This window comes from Lepidothrix coronata, unplaced genomic scaffold (assembly GCF_001604755.1).
Source record: "Lepidothrix coronata isolate B3197 unplaced genomic scaffold, Lepidothrix_coronata-1.0 Scaffold18, whole genome shotgun sequence".
NCBI classification, from domain to species: domain Eukaryota; kingdom Metazoa; phylum Chordata; class Aves; order Passeriformes; family Pipridae; genus Lepidothrix; species Lepidothrix coronata.
This window is the reverse complement of record NW_016690198.1, coordinates 1,408,009-1,433,599: the sequence shown is the minus strand read 5'-3', so window position 1 is coordinate 1,433,599 and position 25,591 is coordinate 1,408,009. Positions and strand designations below refer to the sequence as shown.

General features: G+C 37.5%; 1 protein-coding gene across 5 annotated transcripts in view; it reads right to left on the bottom strand.

Moving 5' to 3' along the window:
- TRPM6 (transient receptor potential cation channel subfamily M member 6) overlaps positions 1 to 25,591 on the bottom strand; it is a 92,598-nt gene that overhangs the window by 33,290 nt on the left and 33,717 nt on the right. For 4 of the 5 annotated variants that reach the window (XR_001873561.1, XM_017807378.1, XM_017807381.1 and 1 more), the window contains exons 9-23: positions 25,113 to 25,236; positions 21,791 to 21,863; positions 21,574 to 21,674; positions 17,910 to 18,044; positions 17,411 to 17,464; positions 14,927 to 15,067; positions 13,465 to 13,599; positions 12,848 to 13,128; positions 11,681 to 11,909; positions 10,920 to 11,075; positions 7,989 to 8,123; positions 6,784 to 6,912; positions 4,472 to 4,723; positions 3,365 to 3,539; positions 1,650 to 1,764 (exon numbers count right to left, since the gene is read on the bottom strand). Coding sequence is in view for 4 of the 5 variants with exons in the window: in XM_017807378.1 (XP_017662867.1) it covers positions 1,650 to 1,764; positions 3,365 to 3,539; positions 4,472 to 4,723; positions 6,784 to 6,912; positions 7,989 to 8,123; positions 10,920 to 11,075; positions 11,681 to 11,909; positions 12,848 to 13,128; positions 13,465 to 13,599; positions 14,927 to 15,067; positions 17,411 to 17,464; positions 17,910 to 18,044; positions 21,574 to 21,674; positions 21,791 to 21,863; positions 25,113 to 25,236 (2,235 nt within the window). In the remaining variant the exon portion in view is untranslated. The remainder of the gene's footprint in view (positions 1 to 1,649; positions 1,765 to 3,364; positions 3,540 to 4,471; positions 4,724 to 6,783; positions 6,913 to 7,988; positions 8,124 to 10,919; positions 11,076 to 11,680; positions 11,910 to 12,847; positions 13,129 to 13,464; positions 13,600 to 14,926; positions 15,068 to 17,410; positions 17,465 to 17,909; positions 18,045 to 21,573; positions 21,675 to 21,790; positions 21,864 to 25,112; positions 25,237 to 25,591) is intronic. The other variant, XM_017807380.1, reaches the window with a different exon arrangement.

Sequence of the window (25,591 nt, the reverse complement as noted above, 5' to 3'; positions counted from 1 at the left end):
TTGTGTACAGATCTAATCTGACACTGAAGTGCCATTCCTCCAGTGAGGTAAATCTGATTAGCGACTTTCATTTAACAAAACAGCAACATGTGTCAGCAGCTAGTGCACTGAGAATGAGTGCATCAAAGCTGCCTAACAGATTTGGAGATTCGATTCCCATTCACATTAATGGAACTTGGACAGAAGATATCACTGAAGTGGCTTTGAAATCTCAGCCATATTATTTAAACTTTAATGCACAGCCTAACTGAAAATTCAACACTGTCTACCTCTTTGGACTGGACTAAAAGTGGGTACCAGGCTAAGGGAACACTGTTAACAAAACGGTTCTGTGCACTCCCCCTAAACAAAATACTGCGGCTACATGAGCCATTCTTCTGCAGGATACTCACTGGAGCTCGGATATTATTAAACACAACTGCTGTTGCACAGAATAATTTTCCATATCTACTATCATAGACCCAAGCACAGGAAAGCAACGTTGTGGTTTCTGGTACTGTAATTTCATTTGAACTGTCATACTACACACACAGTGTATAGTCACAAAAACATCAGCTTTGCTTCTGAGACCATAATTAAATATATTGCTCATACCCATTTTTCATCCCATTTCTGGAACAATCAAATCACTACGCAGAAGATTTATCATATCATCATTGCTGAAGGTTTAGTTCCAGAAATAATTCAAATTGCAATTTCACAGCTGTGTAATATAAAACAATAGACTGATTCCTTGCCAAAATTTCAGGAAAGGGATTTTTAATTGGAAGTGGGAATAGAATGACTTTTGATAGTTCATTTTTCTTGAATATTAATCACTACATTTATTCATTTAAATTTTCTTTTAACCTACAGCTGACTTTTTCTTCCTCAGAAATGTTAGAACTCTAGGAAAAAATTATTAACTACTTGGGTTAGGCTGCTCTTTTCTTATATATTACAGAGCTTGATCCACTACTAGAGGCTCCCTGTTAAAACTTGAAAGGTTAAAATGACTATAAAGACAGTGATTAATTACCATAGAATTACTATGAATTACTATAGAATTAGTATGAAGACCCTTCCTACTCAGGGATTAGTAATCACAGCAGACATTAAAAGGCAGTTTGTTAAAAAAACTACAGTTAGATTTCAGTCTAGAACATAAGAGATTGCATTAAACAACAGGAAATTTCAAATTATTTGCTAAAGAAAGAGCATACTCCTACAGTCATTATTCTCTTCCCTTGATGTGCCAGCTTCCTCTTCCTCTGATGTGCCAGCTTAAAACTTGGGCTACCCTATGATGAATGTTATATGGGTTCTCAGCACAACACATACAACTTTCAGGAACAAAATAAAATTACTTCAGAGCTGAATTAATGTTACCTTTTTTGCCAGCTGGAGTTGTCTGCTTTCACAGAGTCAGACGCTTGTTAAATGGTAAAACAGTTTAGGTGTCTTCTCACTATCCCTTTCCTTGCACTGTCTTGTTACCACCATTCTTTTTTTATTCACCTTACCCCCATGGAAGACATGGTGGTACAACACCCATTTATGGTAACAACGACCATTAACATGCCTTTGCTGGGGCATTTTTGGTGAAAGGCTTTTGAGAAGCGTTGGTAGAAGCATTAGTTGCTTTTGCAGCAATATACCAAGGTACCTACTTAAAGAAAGCAATAAGCAAGTTGACCATGATGATGTATTGCACAAAGAGGTAGACAGCTTGGAGGAACGGTGTGAGGAAGGAGCCAGGAGGACAGTCTTCATTGTTTTCACAAACTGGAAATTAAGGACATACAGAGCGTAGTTAGCATGGAAATCAGAGCAGAGCACAGCAATGGCCTGTGCTTCTCATTTGTCCAAGCAAGAAACAGAATAGTCCTCATTAATTTCACAGATATAGATCACTAAACTTCCAACTAAAAGGTCAACCTTCACCTAAAGGAAAACTGCAACCTCTTTATGCTACTACAATCCCATAGTTACCCTCACAGTTCAGAAGCTGCAGACACCACTTCATACATATCAGTTCTTATTCCGGTCACTCCAGTTTTTTGTTAAGGGGAAAAACGATGCAGCCAAAATGCATTTGAGAGATGGCACACACTCAAGCAAACTGAAATCCAAATCTTTGATCCTTAAAGCAAGTGGCAAAGCTTTCACAGACTCCACTGTGGAAAAGATATAGCTCAAAGGCTGCTTTATCAGTACTGGAGTGATATTCATTTAGAGCTTCACACACAAAATCACATTGACTCATATGCAAAAAGATACATAAGGCTATGCATATTTGTGGGATGAAGCAACAAATCACAGAAATTAAGGGATCTCTTTTAATGTTTTTAAAATATCAAAATAAATATTTTTCAGTCCTTTTAATGTCTAATCAAATTTCAGACCTTTGAGGAAATTTTAACACACATTTATAAAGCAGCAGCTCTAAATTCAGGACATATTCTGAGCAAAAAAGTCACTAAAGAAATCATAGCTTTATTTGGGAAGTGTCAAATTTCTGAAGGTTTAGCATTACTAAGTGATTAAGAGGATTAAACTGTGAAACTGAACAGTGTGCTTTCATTAAAAGAATTTTGACTTATATAACCAAAATACATAGTCATCATGTGACTGTTCAAGCAGTAATAATGTATGCAATATTCTAAATTATTTTAATGAATTGGGTCTGTCCTGAACTATGTAACTTAAATATATGTATCTATTTCCATACCTACTTGTCCATTTTAGGGATTGTTTTACTTGTACCCATCACACAGTAGCATGAGAGTGCCTTCCATCGGTAATGCTGAAACACCTCCTGGAGTGCCTGGTTCTTCTGTCTTGCTAAGACAAGTTCAAAGCCATAACCAAGATACATTGTTTTTCCTATTTACACTGATTGGTTCTATTTTTCCTATGTTCACATGGTTTACCTGTTTAAGAATGATGCCAGGTAACTTATTTCTCCCTTTTTTTCCCCCACCTTAATTTTTTTTCTTTTTTAAGGCAATTTTGTAGTCTTTTCTTCAAGAGATCAGCAGCTTTGTATTCACCTGATTAGTGAATCATTTCAGTGCCAGATCCCCCGAGCATGAAGTAGCTAAATATTACTTCCTATGTGCTTTGCTCTGAGATTTGCAATATACGTAATTTTAAGCACTGAATTTGAAGGGTTTAGAGCCTAATCTTTATTTTTAAGAAAGAAACTAATATTCTCAACATTATTCATGCAGTATTACTCATTAAGGACATATATATGCTGGAATCAGAATTGTTTGAGAAAGAACAGACTCAACGAGTACTCAAAACTCTAGTAGCCCAAAGTAGGTGTGTTTCTGCATGTATTATATTTAAGCTGTTGAACTGTATTATGAAAATTACCTACCATCTATTTCTCCAGCATAGACCTCACCAAACATCATCCAATAGGGCTGAAATACAATATCTCGTGCCAGAGTCCAAGAAGGAGGCTCCTCTGGTGAAAGAATTGCCTTTCGTGACACCCCAAAACTCAACAGAACTATGGCCATCATAATCACAATATAGAACATGTTTGCTGTCTGGAAGACATGTTTGTGTGAAAGAATTAGTTGTGTTAATTATATGTGAAAGAGACATACATTATAGGGAAATCTGCTTTTACAAATCAGAGTATAAAAGAGGGGTAATAATCTAATATGTTGGAGAAAATAAAATATTTTATTTCTATGACCTGACTATATGAACATTTTGTAGAGGTTAAAATCCTCCTGGACCAAAAAAGCCACAAGTCCTACTTGCTTCCTATGCCCCTCTTAGATCTTAAGCAAGATTTGAAAAATGCAGAGATCTTATGATGATGATTTTTCTCAGTGGTGTTTCTTTCAAACTGAGAGGAAAGAACACCAATGAAAACTATTTTGTCTTCTTAAACTGAATTGGAACTACCATGCAAGAAAAAATGTAAAAGTATTAAGAAGGTAGACCTCAATAACGAAGTGAAATTACAGTGGGAATTTGCACATGTCCCTCAAGACTAGGCAGCAGTTCAGTAGCAGTTCTTATACTAAAAGAGAAAAAAAATTAACTTTGATCTCTGATAAAATGGGATACAATTATTTTAATCAAGAGCTAAAATAATAATGAAACAGTTTCCAAGAACTAGGGCAACAATCTATACTATTGAGCCCATCTGCAAGAGGCAGTAGCTTTTCTTCCATAATCAAGCTGGATAAGAAAATTAATTCAAATGCAACCCTTTTCTAAGGAATGACGTAAAAATGGCGCTTTTTTGGAATAAATTTGCATAATTAATAAATTAAAGAAAAATTAAATCTGATTATGGTCAACTCACAAACAGAAGAAGTCACTGTATTTTCAGGTAATACATTCACTATGAATTATTAGGTGACCTCTCCTTTGACCATCACTCTTTTCTGTCACTTCTCAGCTGTATATATTACTGAATAGATGCCTTAACTACAAAAATACTGCTCCAAAGCACAATACTTACCATTTTCCCAATCATTGTCAGGTATGGGCCAGCATGCTGGTTCACAGCAAAAAGATCAAGGAGCCGAGTATACCAAAATATAATATCCAAGCAGTAAAGTAGCCTCCCTGCAGTTTGAAGAGGGGGGTTGGACCAGCGCAAACCAAAACCAATCATAAACAGGATGATAGCTATAGAATCAGTAAAATTCCAGTATTCATAAATCCACACCTTCACTTTTTGGCAGAATTTTCCAGGTTCTGAGATAAATACCTGAGTAGAATGTGTAAAAAGTCCACAACAAAATGCCATTAAAATCACAGATACATTATTTAACCTTTTCTGTCTGAACTATTTTACAATATTTGGGAATGTATCATTTCCCCCCCTGCCCCTATTCCTTTTCTTTATTTCTGCTTTAGACCCATTAACTGCATATTGCCATTCACCATCAATGGAGGTTTGTACTTAATCTATAGCATCATATTCCTCAAGTATGCCAAATAACTCTTCCTAAGGAAAAATGGATTCCAAACCTGAATCCATTCACTAAAGGGCACATACCTCAGCAGAACAGAGCAGCCAGTATAGAATTGTTACTCATAGGTATCATTATAAATTAACAAACATTTTCTAAAAGGATAGTCATGACCTGCAGTGGCCTTTTCATAAACCCCTAAGTCATGGAAATTACCAGCCTAACCTTGCTGATGGGAAAATAACTAATGCCTTTTACTTCAGACCAAAAATATAAAGAAAGATCCTTGTATTCCACCAAGGACACCTTAAAAAAAAAGGAGTGCTGGCAACTAGCAAGGTAAAGAGTGAAATGTTCACTCCTTGAATTGCGAGATGCCCCAAAGGGATTTTAAGCTTCATTGAGCAAATGTGTGAAGTGGAATCTCTGGGAGACCATAAATAAAACCTTTGCACATTGCCGCAAGTGAGGCCAATTATGCGGTGTGTAAGGTCACACTGATAAGTACCAAGTAAAGGAGAGATTTTGAAATGTTATGCACCAATCTTGCAAGAACTTATGCATACAAACACATTAATGTAAACAAGTGATCTGGACTAACTCACATGACTAAGTAGTTGCAGGATCAGGGCCTAAGGCTTTAACAATTAGTTGATACAATCTAGAGAAACAGAGGTTTGCAGTTATATATAACAAGGCCCTCAGCAGTTAAAAGCTGCTTGTGTAAGAAAGTGTCCTACAAAGTCTTTGCCAACAGAACAGAACTAGAACATGGAAAAAGAAAATCAAGTAGAAGACATCAATTTCAAACTGTGCAGTGAATGATAATGCTAGAAAGAAGAGCTGATGTTTCCACTGTCCCACCATCAAGATGATGCAAGAGTCCAACAGAGATTTTCAAATTTCAACATTTTTCTCATTTAGGGAATCCTGGTGATTTTTTCAATCTTATCTCATGCAAAGACAGAACTTGCAAGTTTATCCAAGCTTCTATATACTTCCAGCATTTGTGCCACCCCTTGAAATCTTTCACCTCAATACTGCTGTCACAGTCTTCTGAGTGATCTGCATTAACATCAACTTCACTCAGAACTGTGGCTGATTTTTTGCTATTTATTCCTCTGGAAGTACAGCATTTCAAATGTCATACAAAAGATAATTCACATTACTACTGTTTACTATGTGCTAATTTTACAGTGAAGGTAAGTTGGCTCAGATACAATAAATTGGGAAATACATAGCTCCATTTGTCCCCACACTCAGGTTTGGACAGCTAGTTGTGTCCAGAAGTTTGGGTCTAATCAACGGCAAATAATTGCAATCAATTTTGATTGGAATATCATTTTTCTGTGCTCAATGTATCCAGCATTAAAAGTGGATGGTGGTTTTTTTCCAAGTTCATTTATAGAAGGTCAGTTAGTCTTGAGAGAGAGCCCTAGATTTTGCTATGAATAATACTTACTAATTCATAACAGTGTCCACACTCAGGTTTAATATCTAATATAAATATCTAAATATCTTCATTATTAGAAATCTAATGGTCCACTCAAAAAAAATAAGAAACATGTGACTACATCAAGGCTCCAAATCTCAATTCAGCACAGTCACTCTCAAGTGACCTGCACATTACCACCAGCTCTACACAGAAAAGAAGGACAAAATTTAAGATGCATTTTCAAGGCCAAAGCACTGGTCTTCAAATAAAAGTCTTCTAATAAATTAATTCCCTGTATAATTCTTTCCTCTGCTAAATTCTATACAAAAATAATGCAGGATTTGGCATTCTTCAGATTATGGTATTCTCTGGGTTATGATATATCCTCTACAGATGAGAAGAGTGAATGGAAAAGCTTACCTCTCTGACTTTTTCAATAGCAGTGGTGAAAATATAAATGATAACAAGCCATTCTTGCACACTTGGTCTTGGTCCCATCTTCACCAACACAGTATAAGTAAAGAGCATGAGGAATGCCATGTATGACATCTACAAAAGACAAGGCATATAATCCATATGCACAAAAATCTCCAACAAATTTCTGCAAACATAGTAATAGGTGATTAACCTGAATATATGTATTCAAACTACTAGGGCACTGTCAAATGTTTGAACGCAAAATCTTTATTCTAGTTCTCCAAAGTTTTGTTTTATTTTGTTTTGTTTCTATGGGAATGTCCTTAAACACCATTTGGAAATTGCTACTATAGCGCTGAAAAAATAGGTAGGAGCAGAAAATAAACTATTGCAGCACATGTTCACCCCATATATGAGACAGACTATTTCAACTTGGATGTTGGACAAAATGGTCTCCAGAGGTCCCTTCCAACCCTAACTATTCTGTGATTCTGTTCTGTGGTCTGCACGCTATTTCTTGAACATAAAGGTAGTCCTATGCTTTTATCCCAACCTTCTATAGGAGGTAACAATTCTCAAAGTTATATAAATCACTGCTGGTTAATCAGTGCCTTCCAAAACCCAGGAAGAACAATATGAGGTGGAAAACATGCTGTAAATGTATCTGACATAAGGGATTAACAATCTATAAAGCAGTTAAGCACAGCCCATTAAAGGAGTAAACGTTTATGCACATGGTGGTCTGACCCAATGGGCAGCCTGATCTTAAACATCCTGAGCTCTACTGACACAGGGTTACTTAAACTGATTTAATAAATGCATATTTTTCTGTAGCAAATGATCTCCTATAGATTAATATTCACTCTTTCAGAAACAGTTCCCAAAGAAAGGGGCATAAATATCTGTGAGATACTAAAGGTATTTAAGGCCAGCTTCAAATCTGTCTCTACATGTGCAATTGACCACTGTAAAAACCTGTGCTTGAGCTTTTCTTTAGTTCCTTATAATTGTTTTTCTGTTGTCTTTCTTTTTGTTTTAACACAGTTACATGACTTTAGTAGAAAATCTTTCCACTTAATTGCCAGAGAAATATTCAAATATCATCCCATCTACACCTACCAGTGACTGCAAAGTAAAAGCAGAATTAAGTGGCATTTGAAGGATCAAAGGAAGGATTTGTCAATCCAAGTTCTAGCACGATCACTAACCGTGTGAAACCAGAACTTGACAATTGGTGCGTTGTAGAATTCATAGATTTTTCTAGTGCCAGGTAGGTCTCCTTGTCCACCATCTACTTGGCTTTCACCAGACTTCTGAGCAAGCTTTTCCACATCGTAATCTTTCTGTAAAAGAAAACAGCATTTTAAAAGTAAGAAACAACAGTCTATGATTGCAAAGGTAGTGTCGTTTCAGAGGGAAAATAGACCCAAATGTCTAAACTTCGCTCTGGTCTAAATCATTACTGTAGTTTGCTTTATTCTGGTTACAACCATCTCATTTGCAATAATTACCATGCACACTTTCCCACTAGAAATACTAATTTAGAGTTTGCTCTTATGACTACAGACAGTGGACCTGGTGTCAGCAGACCTGAGTCCACTCCTATTTCTGCCACACATTTCTTTAAGTCTGTAAGCATCACATAATCACTCTGTGTCTCACTTTTCCCATCTGTAAAATGTATATAAATAACAACTTCCATTCAACATAACTGTGTTAGCTAGAACTCCACTAACACTTGTGATTACATCCTGAAAAAAGAACATCAGATTTCTGCTGATATATACAGTTGCACAGAAAATGTCAAGACAGTGAAATTCTAAATACGGAATCTAATTGTTATTTTTGCTGTATTTTACATCTGATTAGAAGATAAGGTTGTAATAAGTACTCTCTAACGAAGATCTGCCTATGCAATATAAAGATAATTCCTTTATTTTCTTCAGTAAAATAAAAACAAACTGACACCTAAGAAAGTAAACATACTTCATTTTGTATCCACAATTTGCTTGAGTACACCTCTGAAAGTTCAAATATCTGATTGCTGCTGAAGCCTAAAACAAGCTGCAGACATAGCAGGGGGCAACTGACAAAACCAGAATGTGCTTAAAGGAGTTTTCAGTGATGAAGGAGGGAGGCCCGAGGGATGCACACACGCATTGCTCAATTTGTTAGAGAACAGTGCTAACAGTGACAAGTTTACTTGTTCGAACTATGGGCAAGGCTGAGGGAACCAAACTAACTTGTTCAGTTTTGTTTCAATGCTGGCCAATTGTCTTGGCTAATATCAGTTCTAAAACTTACTGCTACTAGACATCTACAGTTTGAACGCAAGTATAGAACTTCTTATGTAATGTATTTATCCCTATTACACAAAGTTTCCTTGAGTTATCAGGGCGGGGGGGGACGGATTTTTTTCATCACATTAAACTTGAAAAAGGGCTAAACCACAGAATTTCATATACAGATTCATCTCAATATGTTAAAATCAGATCTTCCTAGGTGAAGGAGAGAATACATCTCATGAAAGAGTGCGATTTCCAGCTGCAGCTGGTCATTGGAATTGTGAAAGATGCTCTATAAGGCATATGTACACTGTTGAAATTGTATATTTTTCTATATTATTTCCTATAAGATTATTTAAGAAAAATCATTAGCTCAGACTTGTGCTTTAAACAATTCTCTAATAGATAAAATCAAAAGTAAGCTTATTGCTAGTGCAGGAAGGGAGCAGCCCTATCTGAGGCAGATCAAAAAAAGTACTTATATACATTTCTCTGCAGCCTTCTGCCAGACTCCAGGGGTAATCCTACTGCAAATAATTACGATTGGCCTGTCCTCTGTATCATAGTTGTTACCTAACCCTATAAAAATAATTTTTGAATCATGTTAGACAAAAACCACAGGAGACAATGGCTTTGAGCATTTTTCTGCATCACAGAAAAAAAAATGTGGCAAAAATAAGTCTACCCAAAGTCCTCAAAGACAATCTGTCTTCTTTTATTGTACACAAATTGAAAGTTAATTGAGAAGGTCCTAAGCAATCTACAATATTTATCTGATGTAAGGTAAGCAGAGAACAAAAAGTTGCCTGACAGCTCTCACTTAGCAATCATGTTTTCATGGGTTAGCACCTCATCAACATTTACCCTTTGGCATAGAAATTCTCCATGTCTGTCCATGTCTAGCTCAGACTGAAAATTTTTGGAAATTCTCAGCTCAAGGAATGTGTGGTGGAGAATGAGAAAGGGCATTAACAGAAATCTTGGAGAATTCTTGAAGATCTCAAAAGCCAAAGACATCACCTCACTTATGCTGGAGATTCCTCACCAGCAAGCCTAAGAAGGACTTTTGCACAACCACCTGTCTCTGCAGCGTGTTTTGGCACTTGGTTCAGATGACTAAACCAAAAGCACAGTGCTTCCCTTTAAATAGCTTTAAGATGCTTTAAATAGCACCTTTGCTAGGCTCAAGGAATGCAGAAGACACCCTGTTTTTCATCAAGTAAGACAGGTGCTAGACCTCTGGAAGGGCTACGATGTAATTCAGGAAACAAAACTACAAGGAGAGAGTAAGAGGGAAGGATAGTCATGGAGAAAGGGAGAGGCTGAGGCTGAGATGCAGAATGGGTCAGGCAGAATGGGAAGGAGGAGTGAGTTGGAAAGGATGGGACCTGGACTGTCACAGTTCTGCTGTTTCCCTGCCCACCTGGGCAACCTGAATTGAGTTTTATAGTTGTGATTTTGCGTATGACATGAAATCTTTCTTAGACTATCTGGTATACAAGATTACATTGGTACACAAGATTACATAGGTATTTATCTGCACCTTGAATAGACTTTGTGCCCTAAAAGACCTGCAACTGACAGATAAGTATAATCTCAATATACTTGTGTGAGGTTGGGAAGGATTTTCTCATTATGACCAGTGGCAGAAGTCACCAGAAGTGACATCTAGGACAGACGAAGCAACTCGCCCAAGTTCACATCAGTCCGTATCCAAACCAGGGATCTAATGACTACATCATGAGAACTGGGTTCCAGCACTTCCAGCTGATGACCATCTTTTCCCTCCTTAGAATTATACTGTGGTAAACAAACAAACTCTGACACTCAAAATTATAATCATCACAGACTAACCAGAGACAAAGTATCTTTAGAGCTGATTGGGCTCTGATCCCCGTGATACCATGTGAACTGGTGGAAGTCTTGAGATTGAGGAACATGAGACATTTCTGCCTTGCTTTTAAACTCTAGCATCAAGATGGCAGGAGGGAGGAGAATACTCATAACGACCTAAAAGAGAAACACAAGATTCAGGAAATTATTTCAGCAGAAATTAATTGCTCAATAGACCTGAAGCCACAGTCAGCCATGTGTGGTGTCAGCACAAACCCAGCACAATTCCACTGGCCTGGGAGGAAGCCACTGGTGCTGGGAATCTCTGTATCACACTCTGACAGCCTCTGAAGGAGTGTATTGTTCTTGTCTGTTTTGTGGCTTTCAAGAGTGCCATGGTATCTGGGGATGCTTACGATACCGCTTCCTATGTTCAGAGAGCATTACTCCCATCAGCAGCTCTGCCAGGGAATAAGCAATGTGCAGAAGCAAGAGCAGGTAAGGGGGGACTGAAGGGTGCTGAGAGAATGGGAACACAATAGGAATAGGAAAATAAATCCCCTCTCCTAATGTCACCCCATAGGTGCTTTTGCAAAGAAACAAACCAGAAGCAAGTACCGTTTCCCCTCCCTGCCTTTCTTTTGTTTTCCATATGTGCACATTCCAACACGTGCTTAAGCACAACTGTCTGAAGCTGCATTAGCCATGTTCATAATCAACAAAACAATCATAAAGCATCTAAAGAGCTTCTAAATACTCAGAAAAAGCTAGAGTTGTGTTACCTTAAACCAGGAGTTCTTCCGCATCTTCAAGCGTCCCATCCACATATCAGTCAGCAGCATCTGTGTGCATGTATGGGATATGAAAGGCCGCAGGCCTACAGAAACCGCTAGTTTTAAACAAGTTGAGTTGCTCCAGTTTTTCAGTTCATAGGTCAGCAATTTCATGGCCATCTGCTCATTTTGTTTGAATGCTTTGTCCAGCACATCTAAGGCAAGCTGCCCAAATTCCCTAAAGCAGAAAAGAATTAACAGTCAATATAACAGGGATCTATCCAAACTCAGAATCATTGCTGCAAAGAGGTTGTTGTGAATACTCTCGTAACTAAAGTTCAACTAGAAATCCTGTTTTCTATTTTTTTATTTGTTTTGTTCTTAAGCTCTCTCAGTGATCAAAATGGACCCTATGAAATTCTGTGTATATCCTTCAACAGATTCATCACCACTGTGGCCAAGCACTGCAGGCAGTTCCAAAAGTCTCTTCTATTAGACAGGCTTTAAAACATCTCTGTAGGCAACACTCTCCAAGGAAACTACAATTCCTTCAAATTAAGCTTTGGAGCTGCATACAAAAGAAGGCAGTACATTTTTATTGTACCTGAATTTTAGGCATGAAGTCTACAAAGCACAAGATATATTACTAACTAAAATATATTACTACTAAGAAAAACTATCAGAAAACACCAACTGAAAATTGCAAACCTAAAGAAAATTCTTTGTCTACTTTCCTTTTATTCACTCAATTATTTCAGGATACATTTTTGATTTAGTCTTACACAGAGCAGGATTTTAACACTGATTTTAGTTTGTTCATTACTACTTGTTACAGATTTGAAAAGTCCAACACCTGTGTGCCATATGGCTTCTTAACAAATTGAACTGTAAGGGAAATTTCAGCCATTCACTTGACCATTTAGCAGACAGAGAGCCATGCATTACTCACTTATAACTTAATTTTCAAAAAAGCATCTAGGGAATATACAAATAGCTTTTCTTTAACTCTCAACCAGACTGCACACCAATACATAGATCCATTATATAATATCGATAATTTGTTTTATAATCCATAGTCCATGGGATCACTAACCCTATAAACTCTTAGTGGATTAGGAAAATATCTAACCATTCCAAGCACTGCAGAACTTTATTAACTGAAGGGACAACTCATACTTTGAATACTTCTTCAGTTCTTCTGAAGTATCATCCACCATGTTGCTCTGTTTAGCTTCACGTGCCATTGCCCTGTAGAGTTTGCAAGCTACAACAGCCTTGACCATGGCTTCCTCTCCGTGCTTCCAGAAGAACATTGCCATCTTCTGTCTTTTCATTAATACTGCCCAAACCAGGAGGTCATTATAGGGGTAGATAAAGCCAGTTGACTCATAATTCTCTGCATAGTTTATATCCTCTTTTAATTTCTTCTTATACTTATGGAAAGCACTGGATCTTTCCTGTAAATTTGTTAAAAAAAAAAAAAAAAGAAAGAAAATCCCAACAAATGATTGAGATTCAGATTCATAAGAATAAACTGCACACAAATCTGAATTGCAAGTATTTGATATTGCAAACAATTGCAACTGTTTGATGGTTATATATATTTAAGTCATAAACCACAAGCTAGGATCATGTTCAGATTACCAATGGTAAGAAGCTGGTAATACTACTGAAGGAAAAATACTCCTTGCTCAGTATCCATGCCTTTTATAGCTTCCTTTTCCAGAGTGTTGGGCATTCTCCAAACCCTGTGACTCCAAGATCCCCAAGTCTAAAGTAAGCAATTATATTACCTTGTATTTGTAAGGCTGTGCTGTTCTGAAGAACTGAGAATGCAAAGTACTTTCAGTAGATCCCATTCCACTGTTCATCCTATTACTCTGATGAAAGGAATGAGACAGGCTCTGAGAAAAGCTGGAGAGTACTCTCTAGATCCAAAGGCATACCACAAAACACAAGGAAAGAAATGCAAATTAGATATGATTTCGTGCCTGTAGATATATGCTTGTACTTTCTGACTGCAACACTGCATGTGGAAAACTGATGTTATTCAAAAACCAGTGAGTCAGTAATCACCATAACTACCAGTGGAGCTTATACAATAAAGGAAAAAATAGCCTGCTTCACATCTTAGTTAAAAAAATATATATTTTTCTGAAACTCTGAATTCAAAATATTGATTTTCCAAATAGCATCCATCAGTTAAAACAACACCAGGGTTTGTACCAGACTAGAATAATCCAACTGGAAGCTCTTCTGAGTGCCAACCTTTTTTATAAAGTGCCGTAAGTCCTTTGGAAAACAGAAGTCTCTGAATTTTTTGCTGCTTGTTTCCTTTGAACATCTAGCATCCCTATAAATTTTGTTCAGTGTTGACACAGAGGGAAGAATGTTACGAGCTGAATCACTAATGCTCTTTCCTGTAGTACTTAGTTATATGATTATAAAGTGTCATCCATTCCTGTTAAGGTTATATTTCATCAGCAAACAGTGAAAAGTGTTACAACTGCTCATATATCTTTTTTTAAGCATTGTATTAAACTAGTGACATACAGGAAACTTTTTCTCTGTTTCTGTTCACTACAAGTAACAGTTTTCATTATTTCTTCTCATTTTCCCTGATCCTCCTGAGATTCTTCTCTTAGTCATGAAAGCAGTTCATGGGGATGATAGGGTTTTGTTGTTTGTTTTTTAACATGTGGAACTACTTCAATCAAAGTCCAGTTCTACTATAAAAATTGGGTAGAATTTTTATGCAGTGATGTTGGCAATGATATTCAGCTAATTTATTGAGAAGTTTAGGTTCCTTTTAAGTTACTGGTTTTGGAAAGTCAACAGGGAAAATGATGACACACCCTAAGTCTAGTTCAAGGCATGTGGAATTCACTATTTCTGTGATGTGGTTCAAGTTGCAAGAACAGAAACATGCAACTGCTTCAGAAAAGGGAAAACGATGGTTGGTACAGTCTTCTTGATCTTTATTAAAGGATGACAGACAAAGAACACAACCCAACTACTGGACACAAAGGTAAATTTACTGAATTAATAGTTAATTTAACAATTGGTACTCTTGGGGACTTGTCTGTTTTACTTGCAACCTCCCCACAGCTGGCAAAGAGATTCATAAAACAGACAAGTCTGGCATACCTTTAACTGATGCTCTTCAGGCAAATCACAATGACAACCTGAGCTATTTTCAGGTGTCACATTTTGCCTTTTCTTGAAGACCAGCGGTAGTAATTTTGAAGAAATTACCTTATGTTTTCTGTAGAGATCATTGTAGTGAATTCGGAAATGCTTCCTTGTGTAGCTGCTCCGATAAGCTTCACCAAGGAGGTACTCTATTACCAGTCCAATATCAATCAGTGATATCTTGTAATCCAAAGGAAGGGTATTCTGAAACACCAAATGTCACAAACTTTTCATGATGCTATTACATACCATAGTCAGCCATGTCAGAGCCCTACTAAGAGGTAGTCTGGAAAAATGTGCAACTGAGAGCTCCTGCTCTCAGGAAACTGTATACATTCATTAGGAATATGGAACTCCCTTGGAAAGAGAACACAGGCACATCCCATTTTCAGGCTGAAAAATGTGACGTTTACAGTTGACTGCACACACGTTGCATAGGGACATATAATGCATGATCCCAAGACCGGCTTCAGTCAACTGTGAGAGTAGTTGTTCTTCAGGACAATCACGAACATCAGAGAGACAGACAAAAATCTTCTCCTCATAACAAGAGAAAACTAGCATGGGGTGATTTGGTCATTAAGGTCATTCATTAATTAAAAATCAAGAAGTAGCTGAAGCATGTATTTAATGATGCAAATAGTTCCTGGAGACTGGAAATGCCTTGTAGAGGCTCAAGACTGTCTCTTGTCAACTAGGACAGAAACTGTATGTGCATTAGCTCTACCTTCTGAATCTCTCACCACTTCTGCTTAAAGTACCTTCACTGTCCTTCCCACACCCTTTACTTTGTGACAAATTCTCTGAAGAACAGATTATTTTCCACACAGATGTGAAAATTATTGGTAAAACCTTAAAGTGCAAGTCTTTAAAGTGAAAAATGGGCCTGTACATAAATAGGATCTGAGACATTATGTATTTCTAGCACTACATGCCTTTCAGACTGTGAAAAGTCTTTTTTCTGGACTGAGGTTTTTTTCAATAGACTTCAATAGCCAGCTAAGGCCACTTAGCCTTGAGTAGCAGAAGGCTTCAACATGTTGAACACTCTGGGGCAAAAGCACATCTCACAGAATGGAGCTTGTCAGCTCTGTTGTTGAGAGTTAGTTAGGCAAATATTTCTGACTACCTATACTTGTAGATACTTCTCTGCACTAAGCCTCACATTTTATGATATCTGAGCAGACTGCAATGTATCTCCATTCAAATGAAGCAGAATCAAAGGTGGTGACCCTAATGGAGAAAATATTCTGAAATCCATGATCACATCACTCTGGTGACTGTCCCACTTACTGTGTCACCATAGTAGACTGTAACTGCATGACCCATTAACAGAGCACTTACACATATTAACAGAAACTCCAGTGAAAAAGGGTTTACACCATTTAGCCCTGAGTGCAGATCCCAAGTAAGTTTATCTTACACAATGGCATAGAAAGTTTTGATATTGTGCAGATAATTTTTACATAAATTCCATTAACATATATTAAGTGCCAAAAGTTTTTCTTCAGATCACACGCTGAGTTTTCCCAAAGTGTCCTGAGATACATACAGGGCATGGATTTTAGGAGAGGGGTCATATCAATTACTTCAGTATCAGTGAGGGAGACAGATTTTTCAGCTTGGATAAGTTAGATGTTTTTTCAACACTGAGCTCTTCCAGATCTTTCACATAAATCAGACCTTGAATATGTTCATCAATAAGGGAAAATACACAAAACAGTTTGTTATGGAGATCAGAATACCATACATCTATCTAAAGAACCATAAATGAGATTGACATGAAAATCACCCACAATAATAAAATCACACCACAAATACAACAGAACTCTGCAAAGATTAGGATTTTATTTTAGCATTCATACCCTGGAAAGAACTAGCCAATTAATCTATTTTTGGATCTAGGAATCTCCTGCAGTGAAGTCTAGATGCCTAAGTAACAGCTCATCCCTTCCTGGCTAAGCAGTGCTGTGAGGTACAATAGATAACAGAAACATAAAATAAATTAATGATGTACCCAAATAACAAAGCTGACACTAAATTACTGATGGAGCCAGTGCTACATGCAGTAGTCATCCACTGCAACCCTCTGTTCTCCTAGGCAAAGCAACACTCTAAAATAACATTATATTTTGTCACAGTATCTTTTTGTTATTGCTCAACAAGGAAAGAATATTTTAGCTTGGGGGAAAAAAGGAAAACCCTAAAACAATGACAGTAATTATTGCACTAATTCACTAAGTCTTTTGTACAATCACTTCATAACATCACATTAGTAATTTGAGAAAGAGAGTCTGATCTACACGAACTGCTTGGCTTTGAAACTAAAGTACAGGATCCTTGGGAGCCTCAATAGAAGTGTGCTAGTTAATTTCTTAGGGGATCAATGGGATTAAGATAAAACCATTTAGCAGATATAGGACCATAATAATGAACCCATCACTTCTATTCCTAAAATTTCTCTGTGTTATCTAATAGCAGTGTGCCAGTGGACACTGAAGTTCTAAGCTACCATTTTTGCTCCCCAGCCTTTCCTATGTCTATTACCTGTTTCACATCTCGAACTAGGTGATATAACAGTAGATTTGATGGTCCTTGTTTCTGTGGTGTGAAAAGAAAAGACAGTAAACAAACATGCCACTCTGCATTAGAAAATCAATACAGTAAAAGAAATCAGCTAAAAAATCTTCAGAATAAGCTACTGCAATTGAAGCTCTCTCCATTTAACACCTACACACAACTCTCCTCAAAAATATTTCAACACTAATCTGCAACACATCTACTATCTTTAATCATGACATATTGTAGAAAGAAGCTGATATAGCTTTGGTCTAAACAACATAGCATTTTCAGCAAGACAAGCATGTCTTTACCGGATTTAAATCTGAACATATTTCTCATAAGCTTCCTGTGAATACTCAGTCTGGTTTAAGATAGTGAATCAAAAATAACTAGCTGGTACACCAACCCAAAAATCCCACATTACAATCAAAAATTAGCAAAACCCATTAATTTCCAGTTGTACACTGGAATTCCAAATACTCACTGTATTGTAGAGTTCTTCTAAACGAGATATGGTAAGAAAATGGTGCATGTTCACTCCATGCTCTATTAACAGCTTCACAAAATCCACGCGGTCCATCACTAAAGCATCCAGCATTGCCTGTTCCAAGGCACCAACCTCCAAATGGACAGAGTTGGAGGAAAAGCTTAGAAAATTACATTTGGAAATAAATAAAACATTCCTGAACAGCTAATAATCCCTTTACCAAAATGACTATGTTTCTTTAAAGTGCACAGTACAAAAGAAAAATATGCTGGAGGAAGCATCTGTGTAAAAAAATCCAACAAAGAGGAGAAGCAAAACTGAGTTACCATAAACCCAACATCTGCAGAGACTTCTACGAATGTAACTTTACAACTAGACTCTGATAATACATTCTCTACTCTCTAACTCACTTCAAAAGCCAATGTAGGATAATGCATGGGGTGGAGGGAAGCCTTTCTTTTGACGTATGACAAAAGATATTTCAAGATACTCTATTTCAAAATCTCTCTAAAGAACTGAAATTTCTTTAAAGCACACTTTTTTCAAAGAAGAGGCAACATGTATTAGAATAAACTCTCTTAAAGAAACCATGAAGCAGAAATCTACCTACAATAGTGTCCAAACAGTGAAAGCACTGTACTCATGGCACTTGCGCAGAGCTCAGCAAGGTTTCTACATGCAAAATAGCAAAGGAGTTAGACATATGAGGTTCATATAAATTCATATAAAGTTTTTTTACAGAACATGTATGCACAGGAAATGCAGTGGGGCGAGCAGAATGAGGAGGCTGGCACTGGGGCAAGCATTACTCCTAGCCTGAAGTTAGTCCATTCTGTGTACATATTGACGTTTGACAGAAATTATGTCAAAAGATGACCAATAAATATGACAGAATTTTCACATGTAAAAAGAATACTTATGCACTGATTCTTAATTATTGGTGTTTCTTCCAGAAATATCTCAGGGTGACTGACCATTTTTGTATTAAATTTCTTGTAGCAGTCATTCCTTGAGCTGTTAGTGTGTCCGAAGAGGTTTAGACAGCTATTTGGTAACTACTAGAATGACATTCTTTGGTGTGAAGTCCATTTGAGATTGAGTTGACATTTGAGCAGAAACATAATTACAGCTTATTACAGTCTTTACCTTCTGAACTTCTAGGACCAGAGTTCTAAAAGAAATGGCCACAATCTGTGCCTAACTGTGCGTGTTTCCTTGAAACACTTACATAGACAGAAATATACTAAGACTCTACAATCACCTAAAAATTGCTGCTTAAAAACATAATTCAAAATTTGAACACACAATCACAATAACCCTGCAGAAGCTGTAGCCTCTGATGATTGCAGGTCTGGCAGTTCCTGACAGTCAGAGGGTTACACCTCTTTAATTAGAAAGCAACTAATTTAAAGGCAAACCTAAATACTGTGCTTATACTTTTTTTTTTTTTTCAGTGCAAGAAGAAAGTAGTTGTTATTTAAGATTATTTTTTTCAGCTCAGTCAAAACAAAAACTTTCAGGAGTATATGTCATTTTAATTTTTGCTTGGAGAAGCTAAAGATCAAGGCTTATTTATTATGAGATCTTTATGTCTTACTTAAAGTGGGGAATATAGTCATTATTTGACAATGGCTTTTCATATCAAATGCTGCTGAACAATTGTACTGAAATAGATATGAATAGGTACACAGATTTTTTTCAAACATATCAGAAGCAGAGAAGTGGGAGTAGGGGTCCTGCCAGTGGATCTATAAGGTCAGAGGATAATCAGCGTATAAAAGAAACACTCAAGGAGATAAGGTTATTGCAGACACAGTAAACTAATTCATTGCCTCACTGCTCACTACAGAACAGTTTGGGAAAGTCGTATACTTGAAGCTGTTCTTTATGGCAGATAAATCTGAGGAACTGTGTCAAATTGAAGCGTCGGTAGAAAAGACTATAGAAGTCATCCATAAATTGGTAACAAAATGTATTCACCTAAGAGTTCTCAGGGAACTGAAGTACAGTTGAATTCAACCCCTGTAACAGCATCATGGAAGACAGTAGAAAATGGGTAAATACAGTAGAGTAAGTGGAAGCAAGGTTAAAATTCTAGTGGACCTACCTTCTCAAGGCATGAATACAAGTTAGAAACCAGTAAAAAAAGCATACAACCTATAAGGATTTATCGTTAGAGAATTATTCTTAGATAGCTATCTTAGATTTATTCTTAGATAATTATTCTTAGATGAATAGACAACAATCTGTAAAATATTAGTATTTCACTAAATATCTAAATTAGAAAATTGAGTACAGTGCTGGTCTGCCTGACTCAATAGATGACTTTTACATCTGAAAAAAAGCACACAGAAGAGCACAAAATATGGTCAGAAAAATGGAAAACCTGAACAGATCCTCTCCTTGGAAGAGCCAGGAATAAAGAGGCTGAACAATTCAATAGTTCTCTAAACTCTTGTGTGTTAAAGAGGTGGGGACTAGGAAGATGTTATTCCTTACTTCTCATACACACGGAATCATTGAATCACTTAGTTTGATGATCTTTAGATCATCAAGTCAATCTGCAAACCTAACACTGACGAGTCCATCTCTAAACCATGTCATGAAGTACCACATTTCTACATGTCTTTTAGATAGTTCCAGGAATGGTGACTCAACCACACTCTGTGTAGGCTGTTCCAATGGTTGATAACTGTTTTGGGGAACAAATTTTTCCTAATATCCAATATTGAATTCATGGATGTTTAATTGTAGACATCTCAGGCATAGTCCTCCTTCAGCTTTACACACCACAGGAAAGTATGGGCTGGTGACAAAAAATTCAGGTCTCTTGTTGTGGCAAACAACCACCTATGGCCACTCATATATATATACAACTGCATCTTTTTCAAAATTTACATTTTAAAGAAGACACACTTGGGACTGGAAAAATCAACCTTGTAATTCTTGGCAGAAAAAACTTAGGAAGTACTTCTGGGACCATCAGATATTATTTCTTGAGCAAAATACTAACTTTTATAAAAATGGGAAAAACATGTTAAGGCACATAGAATTTTATATTTGCCATATATAAAAATCATGTTATGTACATAAAAAACTTGCTAAGGGAGGTTATACTTAAATACTGGATTACATCTGAAAACTTGGAAACCACAATTTATGGGCCTGATTTAATTCCTACTTTATGTTCTTTCACATAGATATAGTTAATGTAGGTCTAAATCATGGCTTGCCTTCATTGTGGGTATTCCTAAGAAACGATATCTAAGATAATGTTACCACAGTTAATTTTACCTTTTTTTTAACCTGGTGATTTACACTGTGATTTCTGTATTTCTGTCTAGAGCAAGGAAAATAGATGCAATGTTCCTTCAGAGCTTACATCTTTGGAGAAAAGAATGTTTTGGGGTAAAATGAAATATCCCTGACAACTGATAATTGTCAACTCCTCTCTGGAGAAACAGATGAGATCTGATGCATTCTGCAGTTGAATACTCCACAATTTTAAGGATAATGCCCCTCCAAAATCACAGCAGATTACAGGACACTGATTCTAATCATCGAACTATTTCTTAATTAAAGCTTGACAAATGTAAATCATGGAAAATTAGTCATCATAATAAAGTGTAAAGACACTGTGAAAAATAAAAGGTAATTGTACCTTCCAGTGTTGTCCATAAGTGAGTACATGTTTCTTGGCAATATCTAGCTGGTTCCAGGCCAATGCCAAATCTAGCTGATCTGAAGTAGACATATTTGTACCTAGGAAACAAGTAAAGGATCTAGCAGTTTTCACACATTAATGTCACTCCTTTGCTTTGAACAGGCAAGTCAATGAGACTCTATATCAGATGAAAATAGGTCATATTTTTCAATACCTTTCAAGAGTGCAGTCAGAATTGCCAAATCAATGTCCTGCTCATCTTCAGACTCGGCATCAAATATGGTTATCTGTTAGAATTGCAGAAGTATACTATTTGAGGTGAGGCAGAGAAGTCTGTAGTTATTTCTTCTTGGTATGGGCTGTGGTAGATTAAATTATACATATTTCAACACAAACAATGGCAAAGGCCCAGACATAATTTTCCTTTGTTTCAGACAGAAAATGCACCATTTTGTTTTTTAATGCAATGGCATCTCAGGCAAACTGGAATCAACCTACTGCATGAGTCTCCATGAGTCTATTTCCTTTTGATTAGACCTTAAAGCTGAGAAATATAGAAATGTAACATGTTTGATATCCACTCAGTTTTCAACTAGAAAACAGACATTCAAATAAAGTAAAACAAAAAATACTGAAAATATATTGGGTAGTTTTCATTTTAGTGATCCTTGCTACAATTGTCATTACTCCTACAATAAATTCTTGGTACTCCATCATATTTGAAAAGTTGTGGCAGACTGGTGAATTTCCCAGCAACTGGAAAAGTGGAAATATAACTACCATTTTTAAAAAGGCTAGAAAGAAAGGCTTGGGAAACCATAGACCAGTCAGTCTCAGCTCTTGCCTCTTGCCTGGCAAGATCATAGGGCAGATCCTCCTGGAAACTGTGCTAAGGCAAACGGAAAATAAGGAGGTGATTGGTGACAGCCCACATGGCTTCATTAAGGGCAAATCATGCCTGACAAATCTGATGGCCTTCTATTGCAGAATTACAGCATTGATGGATAAGGGAAGAGCAATTGATGTCACCTACATCAATTGCATTTGATGTAGGTGACAAAGCATTTGATAATGTCCTGCACAACATCCTTGTCTCTAAACTAGGCCAACGTGGATTTGATTGGTGGACCACCCCATGGACAAAGAATTGGCTGGATGGTGGCACTCAGAAGAGTTGCAGTCAATGGCTTAGTGTCCAAGTGGAGACCAGTGACAAGAAGTGTCCCTCAAAGGTCAGCATTGGAATCAGTATTATTTAAGATGTTTGTTGGGGACATGGACACCGGGATCGAATGCACACTCAGCAAGTTTGTGGATGACATCAAGCCGAGTGGTGTTCATACTCTAAAGGGAAGAGATGCCATCCACAGTGACCTTGACAGGCTTGAGAGGTGTGCAGACCTCATGAAGTTCAACAAGGCCAAGTGCAAGACCTGTACCTGGGTCAGGGTGATCCCAAGAACAAATATAGCCTGGGAAGAGAATGAATTGAAAGCAGACCTGGAAAGAAAGACTTAGGTGAAGGATCAACAAGAACTGTAATGTGCACTGGCAGCCTAGAAAGCCAACTACATCCTAGGCTGCCTCAAAAGCAGCATGGCCAGCAGTATTTGGCCCAGTTCTGTCCAATATCTTTATTGATAATCTGGATGAGAGGATCAAGTGTAAGTAAATTTAGTAAGTTTAGTAATTTTAGTAAATTTAGTAAAATTTAGTAAAATTTTAGTAAATTCGAGGACAACATCAAGTTGGGTGGGAGTGTCAATATGCTAGAGGATACAAAGGCTCTGAAGATGGATCTGGACAGGCTGAATAAATAGGCCGAGATCAATGGCCTGAGGTTCAATAAGACCAAGTGCTGGGTCCTACACTTTGGCCACAATAACTCCATGCAGTGCTACAGGTTGGGCGTAGAGTAGTTGGAAAGTGGCCCAACTGAAAAGGACCTGGGGGTGCTGGCTGACACCAGGCTGAGCAAGAGCGAGCATGTGCCCAGGTGGCCAAAAAGGCCACTTGGCATCCTGAAATGTATCAGAAATAGTGTGGCCAGCAGGACTAGGAAAGTGATTGTCCCCCTGTAATCAGCACTGGTGAGGCTGCACCTCAAGTCCTGTGTCCAGTTCTGGGTCACCCACTTCAAGAAAGACATTGAGATGCTGAAGTGAGTCCAGAGATGGAAAATGAAGCTGGTGAAGGGTCTAAAGAGTAAGTCCTGTGATAAGCAGCTGAGGGAGCTGGGGTTGTTTAGCCTAGAGAAGAGGAGGCTTATGTGTGACCTTATCACTCTACACAACTACCTGAAAGGAGGTTGTAGTCAACCGGCACCTTCTGCCACGCAACTAGTGACAGGACAAGGGATCACAGTCACAAGCTGTGCCAGGGGAGTTCAGGTTAGACATTAGGAGGAAATTCTTCACAGAAAGAGTAATTAAACATTGGAATCTACTGCCAAGGGAGGTGGTGGAGTCACCATCCCTGGAGGTGCTTAAAAAAAGACAAAGACTGGATGTGACACTTGTTCTAGTTGATATGGTGGGGTTCAGTCAAAAGCTGGACTTGATGATCTCAGAGGTCTTTTCCAACCTAACTGATTCTGTGATTCTTCCCCTCTACTCTGCTCTGGTGAGATCCCACCTGGAGTTCTGTGTCCAGCTCTGGGGTCCCCAACATAAGAAGGATGTGGACCTGCTCAAGCATGTCCAGAGGAGGCCCACAAAGATGATGACTAGAGCACCTCTCTTTTGGGATTGTTTAGCCTAGAGAAGAGAAATCTCAAGGGAGACCTTGTAGCTAGCTTCCACTATCTAAATGAGGTCTACAAGAAAGATGGGGAGGGATTCTTTATCAGGGAGTGTAGGGATAGGACAAGGGGTAACAGTTTTAAACTTAAAGAGGGTAGATTTAAATTAGATGTTTGGAAGAAATTATTTACTGTGAGAGGGGTGAAGCACTGGAACAGCTTGCCCAGAGAAGTTGTGGATGTCCCATCCCTGGAAGTGCTCAAGGCCAGGTTGGATGGGGCTTTGAACAACCTCATCTTGTGTCCATGCCCGTGGCAGGGGTGGTGAAACTACATGGTCTTTAAGGTCACTTCCAACCCAAACCATTCTATGGTTCTATGATTCTCCTTGCAAATGAGCACTTGAGCTCCTAAACATACCAGCAAATCACAAGAGTACATTGCATTACAAGTTCTAGGAAAATTCTGTTTTAAGTAGAAAATGGAAGGAAACCTTTCTAAATTATAAATAAGACTCTACTAGAGAAGCAAAAAACTAGGAATTACTTGATCTTTCCAGTGAAAACAAAGATATATGGCCTTTTACTAAAATCAGAAAGGCTGTCATTTCATAAACAAAAGCTGAAACTTTAGAAGTCAACTAAGTGGGCTCTCTAGAGCTACTCAATATAGAAATTGGCACAGACACCTTCATGTTATCTTTATATTACACCTGTGCGCCAACCCACCACAGAAGAAGCAAAAAGGTTAACACCAAATTAAGACATCCTAAATTCAGGGCATGAGCCCCACTCACGGAGTCTCTGTGTTCCATGCATTCCATCAAAATGTGAAATAGATGACTGGATTGTTTCTGTTCCAAACCAAATGTGTTTTGAATCATCACTAAAACCTCTTTCTTCACTTGAGGGCACAGGTCCCTGGAAAACAGACATACAAGCAAGAACAGTTATGTTTTAGCTACTTCTTACTTGCTCAGATGTCACTTCAGAAAAGATGAAACTTGTACTAAGCAGAGACATATGGGAAGTCTCTTCTTTTTCTACTTCTCTGTTGACTTAATCCTGCCTTCTTTCAGCATAACAAAGGAAAGTCATCACATAACATAAATTATTATTCCCATGGGTATTTGTTCTGACATACATATTTGCTACTGGAAATATAACACATGAATAAGTTAACAACTTTGAAAGGATTGTCTGTGAACACAGAGCTTAAAATCAGTGGAAGTTTAGCAAACTTTTTCTTTCTTTCAATAATCATATAGAGATAAAA